The following is a 19,246-nucleotide window of genomic DNA, read 5'->3' as shown; positions in this document are numbered from 1 at the left end:
GCATGTCTCACTCATACTTTATTGTATGTTGTCACCTTGCTGACTAATGATTTCTCATTACACTGCAATAGCATGAAAATCCAGTTGTGGAGATTGTAAATTCTTTCTTAAACACTGAATTAACAACCATCACAAAAGTAAATATTTAAAATGTAAACAATGATTATTCGACACATAGCTCTTTTAATAACTTGACATGAGCATGTGTTATATCATAGTAGCAAAGGCATGCTTCAGATGTGTGCTGAAAATGTTGTTTTTGAAGTTTAATTATGCCCTACAGTACTGTTTCTTTTATAAATAAAATTTAAAAAATAATTACTTTCTCATCTATTCCATCACATCCACCATCTTGTATTTTTTCTCTGCATCAAAGTGGTTTGAAGCTTTAAAACTTCTCTCATAATTTCAAATTCCTGGTAAGAGCAATCTGTATTTTGAAGCTAAAATTAAGTTTAATTCTTAAAACCTGGGATGTCCACCTGTGATATGGTAGCCTACATGGGCTATAATTTTCTTTTTTTAGTTTAATTATTGGTAAGTAACTATATTGTTTGACAGACCAATCAATATGATTAAATGTTTTGGAATTGTTTCAAAACTGTGGACAGAAATGGAGTTATTTGATCAGCAGTCATTCATTAATACTTACAAATACCCAGCTCTGGTTTTCTTTTTATTTGTGGATTCCAGTTCATAATAAATAAGACATTCTAGGTAGTGCTTATTTAAGGGATTTTTGCTCTGTAATCTTTTGATTATAGTTTCTTGGTCTTAGGCCTCTCTTACATTATACTGCAACACCATCCAAGGCATAAATGTACTGAGTAACATGTTATTGCTTAATCTAAATTAGGATGGAAATTGATTGTCAGTTTAATGTATTCCCTCAATATTTATGACATTGTCCTGTTTCAATAAGACGTCTGCCTGCAGCAGCAGGATTTTAAATACCAGTTTTATTTATACATTTTATTTTTGAATACCTTTATATGTGATAAGTGCTGCTCACTATTTGAATACTCAGAACATTGCACTGTGCAAAATGAAGACAATTTCCTTGTTTTGGTAGGCTTAAATTGGAGATTACAAACATACTTGCTTTTTAATGCCATGGATCATAAATAAACAAGCATCAACAGTAGAGCAATATAACATCTTTCAAATATATTAGGCTCCACTTCAGCAGATACTTACGTGTACATGGTTAAATTAATCCCTACTCAGCAAAGTACTTAAGTATGTTCTTAAATCTCATTAACAATGGAATTTAAGTACATGATTAAATGCTTTGTTAAATAAAGACCATAATCTCATCCCAGATTATAAATTCAGAGTATTTATTCTTGTTTAACAATTGGCAGGAAATCTGCTGGTTTTAGTTAATTTTGTTAGATTAAATCCTGTCTCTGTTGAAGTCAGTGGGAGTCAGTGGGGCTAGATTTTATCCCTGGAACATGACACAAGAAGTCTTAAAGTATGGGATGGAAAATGTACATTTATGTTTCTAGAGGGTATGTCTGGTTTATTAATCATCTAATTTAACACAATTAATACATTACTGTAGAATAATGCATTGAAATAAATCTTATAAATTTCTTTCATTGTTGAAATTGTATTGAGATTCAGTAATACATTAAACCCCAAAGAAGTATTTTTGAAATCTCTATAAACTGTCATAAAAATTTGACAGCCAGAAAATAGCGATAAACTTTCCATTCTTCTTTAACAGATCACAGAGCTGTTGGATGTTTCAATGGAATTAGGATGCTTCTTAGCTGGAGCACTGATCTCTTCTCAGGGTCACATGGTCACTGAAGAGATTATGTCCTGTATTGAACCAATACGTGACTTTCTTGCCATCATTTTCTTTGCATCTATAGGTAACTTTTTGAGAAAATTTGTTAAAAGTATCAGACTGCAAGTTTACCCTGAAGTGTGTGTGGAGTGGTGGATTTTTATTTTGTGAAAATATTAAGAAAAATAATCATGAACTATGTGAACTTGCTATGTTTGATTTTTAAATACAGTATTGAAATATTTTATGGACCTGTAAATTATATCTGTAATGTTAACTCTGGCTTCTTATTGGCCTTTTAAAAAAATGCAAATTCTTGAATAATTGTTAAATCTCTCAATTGAGTTGGAGCTGTTTTACACACAGGGCTTAAAATGCTTTCAGTTAAAACAGTTTAAAAAAAAAAACAAATAAAAAAACCCACACACTACTTCTTCTGTGTTTATTCCCTGCCTTGGATATTTGTTATTATACTAAAAGTAATTTATTTTGATCAGTCAGATTGCTGAATAGGTGACTTTTAAAATGAATTTTTTAGGGGGAGGGGGAATTTGTTAGGCTAAAGTAAAACTTCTGGGCCTGTGCGAGTGACTGGGTTGGAACTCTCAATCTACAAGACATGTACTTTCATATCACAATACTGTACATTGTTCTCATTAGATGTTTCTATGTTGTCATAAGTCAAGAGCACTTTAAATTTCAAGGGCTCTCCTTTAGGCTTCCTACTGACTCCAGGGTATTTAAAAAGGTTACAGTGGTATTTGCCACCAGATGTCTTCAATGGGCAGTTGTCTTTCCCTACCTTGATGATTCGACTATTCAAAGGACATTCTTACACCAAGGTTCAAGTCATCCTTAAAGAAAGCTCTGATTCTGTTCAGCATGCTAGGGCTTCATCTCAATACTGAGAAGTCCTCTCTCTCCCCAATTCAGTGAATAGAATTTGTAGGGACCATTTTGGATGCTACAAATCCAGAACTTACCTACCAAAGGTCAGATTTACTATATTAACAAATTTGGTTACGCAAGTACAGCTGAGTCCTCAGATAACTGCCAGTACTTTTCTTCAGCTCCTTCCTTACATCACATGCCAGGTTACAACTCTACTGCTTCCAGGCCTGGTTCAAGACAGTTTATATCCCTAACAGACACAGATTGAACAAGTTGCTCTCCATTCTTCCTCATGTACTAGTGTCCCTTGACTGGTGGAAGAACCCCAGAAAAGTCTGCTTGAGAAGTCCCGTCCACCCATCCACCCCCACACCATCACCCTTGTTTCTGATGCATCCCTTCTAGGATGGGGAGTTCGTCTTCAAGGGCACATTATTCAGGACAGGTGAACCTCCCAGGAATCTACACTTCATATCAACCTTCTGGTGCTCAGGGCTATCAGAGATGCCTGTCAACACTTCCTTTCTATGATCAAGGGACAATCAGTCAGAATGACAGACAACAGGATCAGTATGCGTTACTTAATTTCTCCAGGAGAGCAAGGTCCCCTTCCCTTTGTGCAGAAGCAGTAAAGCTATGGAACTGTCTATAGCTCATCACATACTTATTTCAACTGTTTACAGACTTGGCCTCCAGAATGCCATAGCTGATGATCTAAGCAGGCATTTCTGTCGAGGACAGAACTCGATAACTCCATACTTAAACAGATATTTCTCACCTGGGGCTTCCCAGAAATAGATCTTTTTGCTGCCATACCAAAAGAAAGTTCTACTTAAGGGGAGGTCTACATTGTCATTCCTTGGGAGATGCTTTTCACATTTCCTTGTTAAAAAACCTGTTCTATGCCTACCTTCCAACACCTCTCATCCTCAGAGACTTCCACAAGATCAAACAGGAGAGAGCCAAAGTTACTGTGATTATGTTGACTTAGCTTAGGCAGGCATGGTTTCCATACCTAATTTTGGCTTTCATCTCACCCTGTTATCAATTTTCAATTAACGCACGATCTTCTCACTCAGGACTTGGGAAATATTGTTCTCCCCAACCTGAACACTCTATGAATCAAAGCTTGGTTCAATAGGTACTGTTGAATACTAGAAAAGACTCAACTAGAAAAACTTACCTGCAGAAGTGTAAGAGATTTTACCATGTGTATATGCAACAATAACTGTCTCCTGCCAACTGGCCCCTCTTGGAGATTCTAGAGAACCTTTTCAGTTTGAAGAAAACAGGGTTACTTACCAGTAACTGTTGTTCTTCGAGATGTGTTGCTCATATCCATTCCCATTTAGGTGTGTGCACGCTCCGTGCACAGTTTCCCGGAACTTTTTTGCCCTTAGCAGTCCCGGTAGGGTCGGCTCAGGCGCCCCCTGGAGTCCCGCGCCCATGTCGCGGTACATAGGGCACTGCCGACCCCACCGGCCCCCAGTTCCTTCTTTCCGCCCGTTGACGGTTGCTGGAACATTGCCTCTTGCTTGCAAGTCGCAAACCCTTAGTTCCTTTGCTCTTCAAATCAAGAACTGAATTAGTAGATACTCAGAAAAGCCCTCAGGGGTTCTTCTCTCCACGTTGGGTCATGCCTGGCTCAACCGGATTCAAACCGTGCACCGAGTGTGCCAAGCCGGTCCCTGTGAGTGACCCTCACTCACGCTGCCTTTCTCTGAGTTCTGTTAAAGTTCACCTAACAGCCATCAGAGTGTTCCATTCTCTTGTGGAAGGGTGTTCGGTGTTAGCTCACCCTGCAACTTCAGTGTTTCTCAAAGGGTTATCAAATCTGTTCCCACAGATCAGGGAGCCCACCACAGTGTGGGATTTAAACTTGATCCTCAATCCAGGTGAAACCTCCCTTTGAGCCAAAGGGCACTTGCTCGCTTTTATAGTTATCCATGAAAACAGCTTTCTAGGTGGCGATCACCCCTGCTTGCATAGTTGGTGAGCAAGAAGGTTGATGGCTGATCCTCCCTATAGAGTTTTCTTTAAAGACAGAGTATCTCTCTGACCACATCCCCAGTTCTTACCTTAGATTTTCATATCAATCTACCAGTTTTTCACCCTAAACCTCATTGGCTTAGGGAGGAAGTCACCCTTCACACCTTGGATGGCAGGAGGTTGTTAGCCTTCTATTTGGACAGGACTAGATCCTTTCATGCCTTTCCCTGATTGTGTCTTTCTAGGACAGAGTTAAAGGGATGCTTGTCTTCACTCAAAGACATTCCAAATGGGTTTCTGGTTGTATTCTCTTCTGCTACAAAGCTGCTAACGTCCACTGCCTTCCTGGGATTATAGCCCATTTTACCAGATCTCAGTTCACTTCTGTATCTCTACTAAAGAAAAGTACCTATTGTAGAAATTTGCAAAGCTGCCACATGGGCCTCCATTCACACTTTCTCAAAGTACTATGCCTTAGTGCATGCATCTCAGGCTGAGGCTGCCTTTGGGATTGCTGCCTTTCAGACGGTCTTAGACCCTGCTCCCACCTCCTTTTGAGGAATACTGCTCGGGAGGCACCTGAAGTGGAGGACCTGTAAGGATATTACTCAAACAAGGAAAGGTTACTTACCTTGTACAGTAACTGGAGTTCTTCAAGATGTTTTTCCATATGGGTGCTCCACTACCTACCCTTCTTCCCACCCCCCTGCTTCTGAATCTTATTTACAAGGGACTGAGAAGGAACCAAGTGTGATTTGTCTATCACAGCCCTATATACCCTTGGTTCGAGGCATAAGGATAGCTAGGGTGCATGCTTGGATCAAATAGGCTCTGGTATCATCTACCAAAATCTCCGATCAAAGGGGCATGGGACACATGCGCACCTAAAGTGAAGCATTCATAGGGACAAACATCTGAAGAACTCCAGTTACAGTACAAGGTAAGTTCGAGAGGGGTAGCCATGTTAGTCTGTATAAAGCAAAAACAACGAGAGTCCTGTAGCACCTTAAAGACTAATAAATTTCTGCGGGCATAAGCTTTCGTGGGCTGCAACCCACTTTGTCAGATGCATGTGCAAGGTAAGAAAACTCTCCTTATCTTGTAGCTTTCCCCCCCAGAACAAACAAAAACAAAAGAAGCCACAATTATCTTGTAACATGACAATGTTGTTCCAGTGATTTCCACAGATGTATTTAAGAAAACTATTAAAAAGAAAACCAGTCAGGATTTCATCATTTTATGTTTGTTTAGAAATGTACATGTAAATGTTCTTGTGTTATATTCACTATTACTGGAAAATTATATGGTAAAACAATATTTGTAACCCATTTTCGGTTTTCCTTACAGGGCTTCATGTTTTTCCCACCTTTGTAATATATGAACTCACAGTCTTGCTGTTTCTTACATTATCCGTGGTAATAATGAAGGTATCTTTTTCTTTATCCCTTGATAACAAAGGTATTTCAAGTGCTGCATGCCATATAATATGCGTAATAGTTAAACAGAAGTGCTTAAATATAGAATTGTCATTTTGGCAAAGATTTCTTCTGAATAGTGTGTGTGTGTAGAGTAAATGTTCTCTCTTCGAGTGATTGCTCATATGCATTCCAACATAGGTGAGTGCGTGCCCCGTGCACGAGCCTCCGGAAGCTTTTCTGCCCCTAGCAACCACCTGCGGGTCGGCTCCTGCGCCCCCTGGAGTGCCGCGCTCATGTCGCGGTATATAGGGACACTGCCGACCCCGTGGCCCCCAGTTCCTTCTTTCTGCCCGTGACGGTCTATGGAACGCTGCCCCTTGCTCTTCGCAATCTCCTCTTTAGTACTTAGTAGTTAGTCTAGTTAATAGTTAGTAAATAGTTTAAAAAAAAAAATTGTTTATTAGTGTTAGTGATAGTAGTTAGCCCTTACGGGCTGCGCGGAGCCATGCCGGGCTCCACGGGGTTCAAAGCCTGCGCAGAGTGCTCAAAGGCTTTCCCGGTCAGTGACCCGCATGATCGCTGCCTCTGCTGCCTGGGGGAGCTTCATCGGAAGGACAAATGCCGAATTTGTAAGTCCTTCAAACCCAGGACTCAAAAGGAGCGCGATGCCCGCCTCAGAACTATCTTGATGGAGTCGGCGCTTCGTCCAGTCTCCGAGCCCTCAGGGTCACCGTCGGCACCGAGTGTCTCATCGGCGCACAGCGCTTCCCCGGCACCGGCAGCGGCACCGATGCGCAAGGTGCCGAAGAAAAGAAGCGGCCGGAGGCCGTGTCTATGGACTCCCCCCTGCGACCGGTACAGCAGGGGGTACAGCAAGAGCCGACACCGGCATCTCCGCGCAGGGAGCCTCCCCCGACCCCGGGGGGGTGGGGGAGCTCTCCTGCAAGGGTCGTCGACACCGGAGGCGTTTGTAGCGGCACGAGCCCTCATGGCCATGCCCACGCCTCCGTCCCCCCCTCGGCCGAGGGAGTCAGGGACGGCGTCTCGAGGTAGACCCGTGCTGGGTTACCCCGGTGGGCAGAGGAGACACGGATCATCGTCTCCCCCCAGACGGTCGAGGATGGGGGAAGCGGGAACTCCCCCCCTCGCTCCGACCTTAGGTCGTTGAGCACCTCGGCACCGCAACGCTGGGAGCGGTCTATAGGTTCTGAGAGCAGCCGCTCCACCTCAAGCAACAGGTCTTCGGTGTCCCAACACCGTCCTACCAGCCATGCGGCACCGAGGGAGGCTGAATACCTTCTTCGACCTTCGGTGCACAGCTCTCGGCACCGGTCGTCGTCAAAGGACTCCCGGCACCGCTCCCATTCTTGGCACCGATCTGGCTCGCCTGCGGAGCCGAGACACTTAGAGCGCACACGCGAGCACCGTTCTCGATCCTCGGTACGCAGCTCCCGGCACCGGTCACCGTCTCCTAGGGATGCCTGGCACCGATCCCGCTCTCGGCACCGATCCCGCTCTCGGCACCGATCCCGTTCACCGGTGCCTAGATCTTCGGTGCGTTCATGTGAGCACCGCTCTCAATCTTCGGTGCACAGCCCAGCGCGAATCCCGGTGCCGCAAACGACCAAGACACCTCGGCACCGGTCTAGATCCCCGGTCCGTACCTGTGCCGATTCCCGGGACATTAGACATCGTTCCCGGTCCACTAGCAGCCGTCAGGTTCCAGCTGCTTCTGAGCCTCACCGTCGCCGCTCAACATCGGCAAAGACCAGCCCTACACACAGCCCGGTACGGCCCTCGGCACCGCACGCTTCGGCACCGAGGGATTCTCCGGTGCATCGTAGAGGGTGTAGTCGTGGGCAGGACCGCTCCAGGTCGCCGGCAGTAGACCGCCGTAGGACCAAGAGGTCCCGGGGGCACTCGTCCACCAGTTCCAGCCGCTCCCCCCCCCCGCCGTCATCATAGACACCGCCACAGCCGCTCCCGATCATCCCGGAGCAGATCACTGCCTGGCCGAGACAGGGACCGGACAAAGTGCCCTAGATCGCGCAGCCCGGCACCTCGCGGGCCTGGATCGTATACGGCACCGGGACCGGTACCGACGTGGGTGCAGGAGCCCTGGCAATGGCCCTATTGGGGGCCATGGCCTCAACAAACCACCCAGGGCACAGTGTTAGCTCCCTCAGTGGCAGTCCAACCGCCACCCCCGCCTCCCAGCCAGGACAAACCAGAGACCTCAGACGAAGAGTCTGACCCTATGGAGGGTCCTTCCACGGGTCCCCTTCGCCAGTCCTCCTCCTCTTCCCCTCCGGACACTACATCCAGGGACCAAAGAACCCCCCTTCCTGATTTTAAAACACATCAGGAATTATTAAAGAGGTTAGCTGATAACCTACAAATTGACTTAAAAGAGCTTTCAGAGGAGGAGGATCCTCTCTTTGGGGTCTCAGGCTCAGCGGGACCCTCCCGGGTCGCGCTTCCAGTCCATGACCGGGTGCTTAAGGTGGTCAAGCCCCTTTGGGAGACTCCGGCATCAGTATCTGCCACCTCTAAAACTGCCGAGCGCAAATACTATGTCCCCTCCCAAGGCTTTGAATATCTTTACAATCACCCCCCCTCCCCGGGGTCGTTGGTTGTAGATGCCGTAAACCAACGGGACAGACAAGGGGCCCAGTCGAGCACTCCCAAAAACAAGGAAAACAAAAAATTAGATCTTTTTGGGAGGAAGGTTTATTCGACTGCAGCTTTACAATTGCGTATAGCGAACCACCAAGTGCTCCTTGGCAGATACAATTTAAATCTCTGGACTTCCCTCCAGAGGTTCCTCCGCACGCTACCACCAGATATGGCGGAGGATTATAACACCGTTCTCCAGGAGGGAGCGACGGTTGCTGGAGCTGCTCTCCAATCCGCGAGCGATGCCACCGATGCGGCAGGGAGGGCCATGGCATCTGGTATTGTCATGCGCCGGTCTGCGTGTCTACAATCCTCCGGGCTGTCGTTGGAAGTACAGCAGGCCATCCAAGATCTGCCCTTTGATGGTGTAGGCCTGTTTTCGGACAGAACAGACACCAAGCTCCGCGCGTTAAAAGACTCTAGGGCCACTCTAAAATTGTTAGGCCTGTATGTGCCGCAGGCCACAAGGCGTCAGGGCAAACAGCGCCCTCAAAGGCAGCAGCAGCAACAGCCTGTCCCTAGACTGCCTCCTCGACCTGCCCCGCCAAGGAGGGGCCGAGACCGCTTTAGGCAGACAAACCGCCGAGACCGCCAAGGCCCTGCAGAGGGCCCCCAGCAAGGCCAGCAGAAGAACAACAAGCGGTCCTTTTGATGGGACGCTCGAGGGCAGCTCTCTCTCCATCCCATTGGATTCCACTCTACCCTTTACAGACAGACTGCATCCCTTCCTCTGAGAGTGGCAGAGGATAACCTCGGACCGCTGGGTGCTCAGCGTGGTGAAACGAGGTTATGCCCTCCAACTCTCAACGTTCCCACCGGACTCTCCCCCTACCCCGTCCCTCTTCAGGGACCCATCTCACGAGCTACTCCTCGTCCAGGAGGTGCACTCTCTTCTCCGTCTAGGGGCGGTAGAGGAAGTTCCTCCTACGGAGAGGGGCAGGGGGTTCTATTCCCGGTATTTCCTTATCCCCAAGGCAAAGGGAGGCCTGAGGCCTATTCTAGACCTTCGCCGTCTGAACAGGTTTATCAGACGCCTCAAATTCCGTATGCTCTCCCTAGCCTCTATTATTCCCGCTCTGGATCCAGGGGATTGGTATGCTGCCCTCGACTTAAAGGACGCCTACTTCCATATTTCTATCCTCCCTGGGCACAGGCGTTTTCTCTGCTTTACGGTAGCGGGTGCCCACTACCAATTTTCGGTCCTACCCTTTGGCCTCTCCTCAGCGCCCAGGGTCTTCACAAAATGCATGGCGGTGGTAGCTGCCCACCTCCGGCGCAGAGGCATCCAGATCTTCCCCTACCTCGACGATTGGTTAATACGGGGAAGATCCAGGGTTCATGTACAGAACAGCCTAGCCCTAACCTGCGCGACATGCACCAGATTGGGTCTGCTCATCAACGAGCAGAAGTCCACACTCACCCCGGTGCAGCGCATAGACTTTATCGGGGCCACCCTAGATGCAGTTCAAGCCAGGGCCTTCCTCCCTCTGGCTCGATTCCAGAACATGACCGCCATAATTTCGGAGTTATTCAGGTCCCCCACGACGACAGCCAGGCGTTGCCTTCAGCTGTTGGGACACATGGTGGCATGTACTTATGTGGTGAGGTTAGCTCGCCTCAAACTCAGGCCTCTCCAAGGTTGGCTGACCTCTGTGTACACCCCATCCAGACATCACTCTCCAAGGTGGTCACCATCCCAGCCCAGGTACTAACGTCCCTCAACTGGTGGACAGACCTGAGGGAGGTACTACGGGGAGTTCCCTTTGCAGAATTGACCCCATCTGTAACGCTAATAACGGACGCTTCAGACGTGGGCTGGGGAGCCCACATGAACCGAGACCTCAGCATGCAGGGTCTATGGTCACCTCACGAATTACACCTCCACATCAATGTCAGAGAGCTCCGGGCGGTCCGTCTAGCCTGCAAGGTCTTCCTCAAGTTCCTAACGGGCAGAGTAGTGCATGTCCTCACGGACAATACAGCAGCCATGTTTTATATAAGGCAAGGGGGGGCACGCTCCTCCGCTCTGTGCCAGGAAGCCATACAACTACGGGACCTTGCGGTGAGGCATGATTTTCACCTATCTGCCTCTCAGCTCCCAGGGGTCAGGAACGACGAGGCGGACCGCCTCAGCAGGTCGTTCTTACCCCGCCACGATTGGTCGCTCCACTGGGAGGTGGCAACTTTTCTCTTCCACAAGTGGGGTACTCCCTAACTAGACCTGTTTGCCTCAGCGTGGAACAAGAAGTGCCCGAGGTTCTGCTCACTCCGGGGATGCGAGCAGGGTTCCCTCTCGGACGCCTTCTTAATAAACTGGACGGGGCCCCTGATGTATGCATTTCCCCCCGTCCCATTACTCCCCAAGGTACTCTTGAAAGTCAAGAGAGACAAAGCGGATGTGATCCTCATTGCACCAGCCTGGCCCCGGCAACACTGGTTCAGTATGCTGTTGGACATGTCCATAGCCGAGCCAATACCGCTTCCGAGACGCTACGACCTCCTCTCCCAGGACCGGGGTCGTCTTCTGCACCCGGACCTGGACTCCCTCCACCTGACTGCATGGAGGCTCTGTGGTTAACGGAGGGAGAGAGAGCCTGCTCAACACAAGTTCAGCAGGTCCTGCTGGGGAGCAGGAAGCCTTCCACTCAGGTGCTGTATAAGGCTAAATGGAAGCGCTTTACCTTTTGGGCGGAGTCCCGGGGGATCTTACCCAACTCTTCGCCCATCCAGGCAATCCTAGAGTACCTCCTACACTTAAAGATGAAGGGCCTTGCACTAGCCTCCCTGAGGGTACACCTGGCGGCCATCTCGGCCTTTCACCGGCCGATGGAAGGGAGGTCTATCTTCTCTCACCCTATGTCCTGTAGGTTCCTGAAGGGGATAGAGAGATTATATCCGCAGGTCCGTGACCCGGTACCTCTCTGGGACTTGAACTTGGTTCTTTCTATATTAACAGGACCCCCCTTTGAGCCCATGGCTACATGCCCTTTGCTAGTCCTTTCCTGGAAGGTGGCTTTCCTAGTAGCCATTACATCGGCTAGACAGGTCTCCGAGTTGAGACCTTTGACCTCGGAACCCCCTTATACTGTCTTCTATAAAGACAAAGTGCGGCTGAGACCCCACCCAGCATTCTTACCTAGGGTGGTGTCTCAGTTTCACTGTAACCAAGACATTTTCCTCCCCGTGTTCTTTCCCAAACCACACGGATCGGAGGCAGAGCAGAGATGGCATTCCCTGGACGTCAGGAGGGCCCTGGCCTATTATATCGATCGTACAAGGCCATTCAGGAGGTCAACCCAACTGTTCGTCGCAGTCGCGGACAGAATGAAAGGCTTACCTGTCTCTTCGGAACGCATCTCCGCATGGATCACCGCCTGCATACGTACCTGTTACGATCAGGCCAAGGTGCCGCTTCCGGGAACAGTGACGGCACACTCGACCAGAGCCCAGGCCTCGTCAGCGGCCTTCCTGGAGCGTGTGCCACTGATGGACATCTGCAGGGCAGCGACCTGGTCATCAGTCCATACCTTCTCATCTCATTACGCCATCGTGCAACAGGCAAGAGAGGACGCGGTTGTCGGCAGAGCTGTACTAAGAAGGGCTATTCGACAGTGACTCCTACCCGCCTCCAAGGTATGGCTATTTAATCACCTATGTTGGAATGCATATGAGCAATCACTCGAAGAGAGAAAACAAGGTTACTTACCAGTAACTGTTGTTCTTCGAGATGTGTTGCTCATATCCATTCCAAACCCACCCTCCGTCCCCGCTGTCGGAGTCGGCAGAAAGAAGGGACTGGGGGCCATGGGGTCGGCAGTGTCCCTATATACCGCGACATGAGCGCGGCACTCCAGGGGGCGCAAGAGCCGACCCGCAGGGGGTTGCTAGGGGCAGAAAAGCTTCCGGAGGCTCGTGCACGGGGCGCGCACTCACCTATGTTGGAATGGATATGAGCAACACATCTCGAAGAACAACAGTTACTGGTAAGTAACCTTGTTTTTTTATATCATAATAATATCTAGCACTTTTCATCAGTAGATCTCAAAGCACTTTATATTATTTCATGTATTTATCCTCACAACACCCCTGTGAGCTAGGGAAATATATAAAGTGTTATTACTGAAGAACATATTTAATGTCAGTATTTGCTATATATTTTATGATTTTTACTTAATATTATATTTTAAGGTGAGATTCCCAGTATTTAATGGGACTTTTTAACATTAAAGGGGGCCATTAAATTTAAACTGACATTCATTTGTGTAGATTCTGCTGGATGTATGCCAGCATTATCAAATGTTTTCACTATACCAAATATTGTATTACTGTTATACTGTATAAATGACAGCTGCTAGTGAACAGTGTGATTTAAGTGCACAGTAACTCTTGGTTCAGAAGACCATTGTGCTGTTAGATGCACAGTAATATAATACCTGATACAACTGTTATTGTATTGATTACAGAGAGCATGCTGTTTTATCTACCATACTTCTAAAAACAAACTTTTTTTTATAGTTTGTTTTGGCAGTGCTTGTCCTTTCTCTGATTCTTCCAAAGAGCAGCCAGTATATCAAATGGATTGTCTCAGCAGGGCTGGCACAAGTCAGTGAGTTTTCTTTTGTTCTGGGAAGTAGAGCACGCAGAGCAGGAATCATATCTCGAGAGGTGAGCTATTTATAGATATCCAGTTCATTTTTATCATTGGCTTTTGAATACTATATTGTATCTGAAACATACTGTCTAATTTGGTAATCTTTTGGAATCATCTTGCACATGCTAACTAAATGGAATAGGTCTGCATAAATCAGAAGATATTTGATGCACGCAAGTCTTTCATAAATATAATTTTATCAAATTATTTATTTATTGTTCATATCATTTCATGTTGGGCTTCAATATTTTTAAAATGCAGCTTTCCCTTTCAGGTAACTTGTCTTAATATAGCATGGTCTTGAATTCTATAAAGAAATAAAACTATAAGGTTTTGTATTTGGTGGAGAATTTCTGATGATGTCCAAATTATTAAAGCTAAGATTGAAGGTCTTTTTCTTTCAAATATCGTAGATATATATGTAATTGATAATTATTGAAAAGGACAAATGAGATAACAGTGGCCTACAACTACAGAGCGTGCGGACAGGAGACGCACTAGCTTCCCAAACATATCTGTCAGCATACCTTAATCCTGACCTGACCTGTTGACTTAAATCCTTTTAAGTAGAAATAGCCAGCTTTTTCATAAATTATGAAAACATACACTACAGTGAGACCATCAGACTTATTTTAATTTTCAAACTTATTAGAACCTTGTTCTCTAAAGGGAAAGCCTGTTGTATGAATTGTAATGAAATGTGGTTGAAGATATGTAATAGATTTGTCAATGGAAATTGAGGCCACAGTCTCAGCACTAAAAAAACAAACTAAATAAATCTACTCCTTGAGCTAAGGAACTCCTTTATTCTGTGATAGCAGTAGGCTGTATAGTTGTTGGGGCCGGTTATACATAAGGGAGACAAAAAACATAGTGTATTACATAGGCATTCAGACAATTACTATAGCCTCAGGCAACTAATTGCCCTGTGCTCCCCTCCATGAAATGAAGAGTTATAAAAACTGCACTTTTGTAAAATGGTTGCAGGCTGTACAAACACAGAGATTGTAATGAAAGTTTGGGGCCTGCTTGTGTGTGCATTGAATTCTTATTGCTTATTTTTGAGAGCTGAGACCAAGAATTATGGCATCTTTCCTATCTTTGTTCTCCAGATAATTTTTACGTAGAATCACAGAAGTCTAGGACTGGAAAGGTCATCTAGTCAATAGGTTATCTAGTCCAGTCTCCTGCACTCAAGGCAGGACTAAGTAATAACAAAACCATTCCTGACAGGTGTTTGTCTCATTTGTTCTTAAAAACCTCCATGAGGGAGATTCCACAACCTCCCTAGGTAATTTATTCCAGTGCTTTACTACCCTGACAGTTAAGAAGTTTTCCTAATGTCCAACCTAAACCTCCCTTGCTGCAATTTAAGGCCATTGCTGCTTGTCCTATCCTCAGATGTTAAGGAGAACAATTTTTCACCCTCCTCCTTGTAACAACCTTGTATATATTTGAAAACTGTTATCATGGCCCCCCCTCAGTCTTTTCTTCTCCAGACTAAACAAACCTAATTTTCTTCAATTTTTCCTCATAAATCATGTGTTCTAGACTTTTACTCATTTTTGTTGTTCTTCTCTGGACTTTCTCCAGTTTGGCCACATCTTTCCTGAAATGTGGTGCCCAGAACTAGACACAATCCTCCAGTTGAGGCCTTATCAGCGTGGAGTAGAATGAAGGAATTACTTCTTGTGTCTTGCTTGTAATACTCTTGCTGATACATCCCAAAATGCTGTTTGCTTTTTTTGCAACAGAGTTACACTGTTGAATCATATTTAGCTTGTGATCCACTATAACCCTCAGATCCCTTTCCACAGTACTCCTTCCTAGGCAGTCATTTCACATTTTGTATATGTGCAACTGATTGTTCCTTCCTAAGTGTTGTACTTTGCATTTATCCTTATTGAATTTCATCCTATTTATTTCAGACTATTTCTCCGGTTTGTCTAAATCAACCCCTCCAGATTGGTATCATCCGCAAACTTTATAAGTGTACTCTCCATGCCATTATCTAAATCATTTATGAAAATATTAAACAGAACCAGACCGAGGACTGATCCCTGTGGGACCCCACTTAGTATTCCAGCTTGATTGTGAACCAGTGATATCTACTCTCTGGGAATAGTTTTTCAACCAGTTATGCACCCACTTTTATAGTAGTTCCATCTAGGCTATATTTCCATAGTTTCTTTATGAGATGGTCATGCGAGACAGTATCAAAAGCCTTACAAAAGTCAAGATATAGCACTTACATTTCCAAAAATAAACTGTCCAATTTTTTAAGACTTAAACAGTTTTGTCCAATTTTTCAATTAAAAGTAACTGGCTATTTTATAATGTTAACTCTTCAGGATGTACAGGCATATAGTTATGCCTTTAAAATGAATGTAAGCACTCAGGGTATGGATTATGGCTTGATTTTTATCTGTAAAATGGCTAGCACGCTTTGCTGTTACACTAAAAAATTCTGTATCTTTATTTGGTACTTGGCCTTTGGCCTTGTTCCTTATTACATCCTGTGGGTTGCATTTTTAAAATTGTCCTGTAGCTATATATACAAATTTTTTTGGCTTTCACAATCTAATTTGTGTATACATTTGCATGTGCAATTACAGGCATAGAGTTGGAGGCCAGGCTGAGGCCTCTATGAAAAGTGATCCAGAAAGTCTCTAATTGTCATATCTCATTAACCTTCCCAACCCTTCCTTAGTTTATTGCATAACTATGAATATGAACTGTAGAAAAGTAATGGCTTTTTGATCTCCAACTTTCAGGTCTACCTCCTTATTTTGAGTGTAACTACTCTAAGCCTTTTGCTTGCCCCAGCACTGTGGAGAGCTGCAATTACGAAATGTGTACCAAGACCAGAAAGACGATTAAGTACCTGACAAGACTTGTATGGAAATAATAAATTTCTTTGGAAAGAATCTCCGCATTGCTCGTATTTCTATGCAGCTAGAAAACAGGAGGTTTTGATATTCCTCTAAACATGCACTTGGTTCTGAGCCTTATACTGATTTTAAGAAACAAAACACTACATAAAACAGGTACGATATTTTAATGCTTGCACAGCTTTTACAAAAAACTTTGTCACATATTAGAATCTGCCAGAATAACTTTTGATTTTCATCCAATCAATTACGCACAGTAGAAATTATTTTTTAAAATATTGCATCATACAAATCGCCTTGAATATTTTGCCTGGATGTGCCTTTTTTTACATTGATTTTCGTCCTGTACTGTTCATCACAAAGTTTTGTTAATAAAAAAAAAGAGTAAAGGAAAAAAGAAAATTCAAGTTATTTTATGGTGCCCATGGTACCTTCTTAAAATAACTCGAGAAATGTAATTGTAATATTCAAGAGTTAATATGCTAGTTTGTCATCAGCCACAAAACATATTTCCAGTGGTGTGTAAACTCTAGCCCTTTAAGGCAAAGATGAGGTTTAACCACTGTAGCTTTCAGCTATTTTAAGCATTAAAATACATATCCCAAAATGATGCAGCCAGTACTGTATGATATTGTACTCTGTTGATTTTTGTAATACATTTTAAAATAGATAGGGTTAGGGTTGTAACTTTGATTCATTTTAATTTGTTCTCATATTTATTGACTACTTTTCTGACTAAAAGTTAACTGATCATGTGGTGTCTGGACTTTTAAATTGTTTTAGGACTAACACCAATTATCAACATCTCCTGTTATATTGTTATACTGATTGTTTACACTTTTTAAATTAATTGAGACCAAAATAAAATTGTACAAAAAGAAAGTCTAAATATTTCAGAACTGAAAATAGACATGAAAATATTTCAGTGAATCTCTGGAAGTTCTTTAGGATGGATGTAGTTAACTTATTCTACACTAAAAATGATTTTGTGTAAATTATGTTGCACAAAAGAAGGGATATTTTGGATATGCTTTGAGAACATGCATAACTCAAAACTTTACATTTATACTGAGTAAAATGCAAGTGTCAAAGTGAGATATTAATATAAAAATATTAATGTTTTTAATTTGTGATGTTGTATGTATGTTCTGCTATTTTAACAAATTCTTATAATTTAGTCTGTGTAAAAGAGTAAACCTTGTGAAAACCCATGTCATAGAATGAGTTGGCTAACATAATGTAATTTACTCTGATAAACTATGAAGATTTAGCTTGAGAGATTTTTTTATCTGTTAAAAAAACAAATGTTTTTATTAAAATAGAAAGATGTAATTTATCATCATTTTAGATCCAGTATTACACTGACATATGAAATACCATTTTGTGAGTCAAAAATAGAAAAATTCACATTACATATTTATTGTAGAATTTCTTAACTTGCCAATTAAATCTAAACAAATCTACCATCTGAAGCACTGTTCAATTCATAAACATACCATCTTTAACAGAAAATAACTTTTTAAGACTCTTTATTTCAATTACTTTTGTAATTTAAATGCAAATGCTGATTTACAACTGAAAACTATAGCTGAAATTAATGAAAAAATTAAAATAGACTGGCAGTATTACAGTACATTTGTTTAAAATAATTTACCATTTTTTCAGTGCTTGTCTATATGTATTTCACTCCTGGTGTGCATGCGCTTTTGAAATATTTTGGCTAGCTGTGTCCTTTGGGCCTCGCCTGTACTACCCCATCAACCTCAAGGCATAAAGAGTGGAACAAGGCCAAATAGCCATTAGTTCCTTAACATAGTTGATGCTAGATGGAACAGAGAGCAGTGGCCCTCTCTCTTGCACCTGTGCTTCTTCAGGAGAAATTCATAGAATCATAGATTAGGGTTGGAAGGGACCCTAGGAGGTCATCTAGTCCAATGCCCTGCTCAAAGCAAGACCAACCCCAACTAAATCATCCCAGCCAGGGCTTTGTCAAGCCGCATCTTAAAAACCTCTAAGGATGGAGATTCCATCACCTCCCTAGGTAACCTATTCCAGTGCTTCACCACCCTCTAGTGAAAAAGCTTTTTCCCAATAAGCAACCTAGACCTCTCCCACTGCAACTTGAGACCATTGCTCCTAGTTCTGCCATCTTCTACTACTGAAAACAGCCTAGTTCCATCCTCCCTGGAACCCCTTTTCAGATAGTTAAAGGCTGCTATAAAATCCCCCCCTCATTCTTCTCTTCTGCAGGCTAAAAAAAGCCTGGTTCCCTCAGCCTCTCCTCATAAGTCACGTGTATAGTTATCAAATTGTATAGTTATCTTTAATTTAGTTTGGGTTAATTGATATGGGAATATTTTTGTGAGCTTTTAGTTGCATGAATAGTTTTTTTGAACTTTTGTTTACATGGGTCTTCAGCCTCATGGCTGATCAAAAATCCCTCATTATTTAAATACAGTTCATGTGAGGCAGCTGTTCCTTTCAATGATGGACACTCAATGTTTATTTTGTCTTAGTGAGCAGCATATCACCAAGAAATGTACTTTGTAATTTTGTTTTCAAAACAGACTTTCTACTTGCATAAAGGTTTTTCTTTTAAATAAATCTTTTAGGTTTTCCTGAGACCAAGATAGGCAGAATTCATCTGACTCTAAGCAGTTCTCTGCAAAAAGTGCCCTGCAGCCTCAAGTTCTAGGGCTCCTGTTTTTTTACTGAAGCATTCCTCTCCTGCTCCTGCTGTCATTCCTTCCTGAAAGGTTTCAGCCAAAATTCCCTCTAAATTTTTTTTGTACTGCATGGGCTTAAAATTCCACTGAGTACTATATTTTTTGGAAGGGGTGAGGAGTAGAAGGTGTGTGTGTGGTGAGGAGTATGCAGGAGGGCTTGCCCCCAGGCAGCTCTTCCCCATTATCACACACAAGTCCCTGTCCCC

General features: G+C 44.0%; 1 protein-coding gene across 1 annotated transcript in view; it reads left to right on the top strand.

Moving 5' to 3' along the window:
• The window catches only part of TMCO3 (transmembrane and coiled-coil domains 3), a 52,567-nt gene extending 34,672 nt beyond the window's left edge, over positions 1 to 17,895 (top strand). Inside the window, exons 10-13 of the mRNA XM_067563651.1 lie at positions 1,733 to 1,883; positions 6,026 to 6,105; positions 13,288 to 13,437; positions 16,198 to 17,895. Of these exons, the coding sequence (XP_067419752.1) occupies positions 1,733 to 1,883; positions 6,026 to 6,105; positions 13,288 to 13,437; positions 16,198 to 16,311 (495 nt within the window). The 3' untranslated portion in view covers positions 16,312 to 17,895. The remainder of the gene's footprint in view (positions 1 to 1,732; positions 1,884 to 6,025; positions 6,106 to 13,287; positions 13,438 to 16,197) is intronic.
• Positions 17,896 to 19,246: the final 1,351 nt, after the last annotated feature.

This window comes from Emydura macquarii, unplaced genomic scaffold, assembly GCF_026122565.2.
Source record: "Emydura macquarii macquarii isolate MOO-44397 ecotype Brisbane River unplaced genomic scaffold, CSIRO-AGI_Emac_v2 contig_2531, whole genome shotgun sequence".
NCBI lineage: Eukaryota > Metazoa > Chordata > Testudines > Chelidae > Emydura > Emydura macquarii.
Note: the sequence above shows the minus strand (reverse complement) of the source record. Positions and strands in the feature narration are given on the sequence as shown.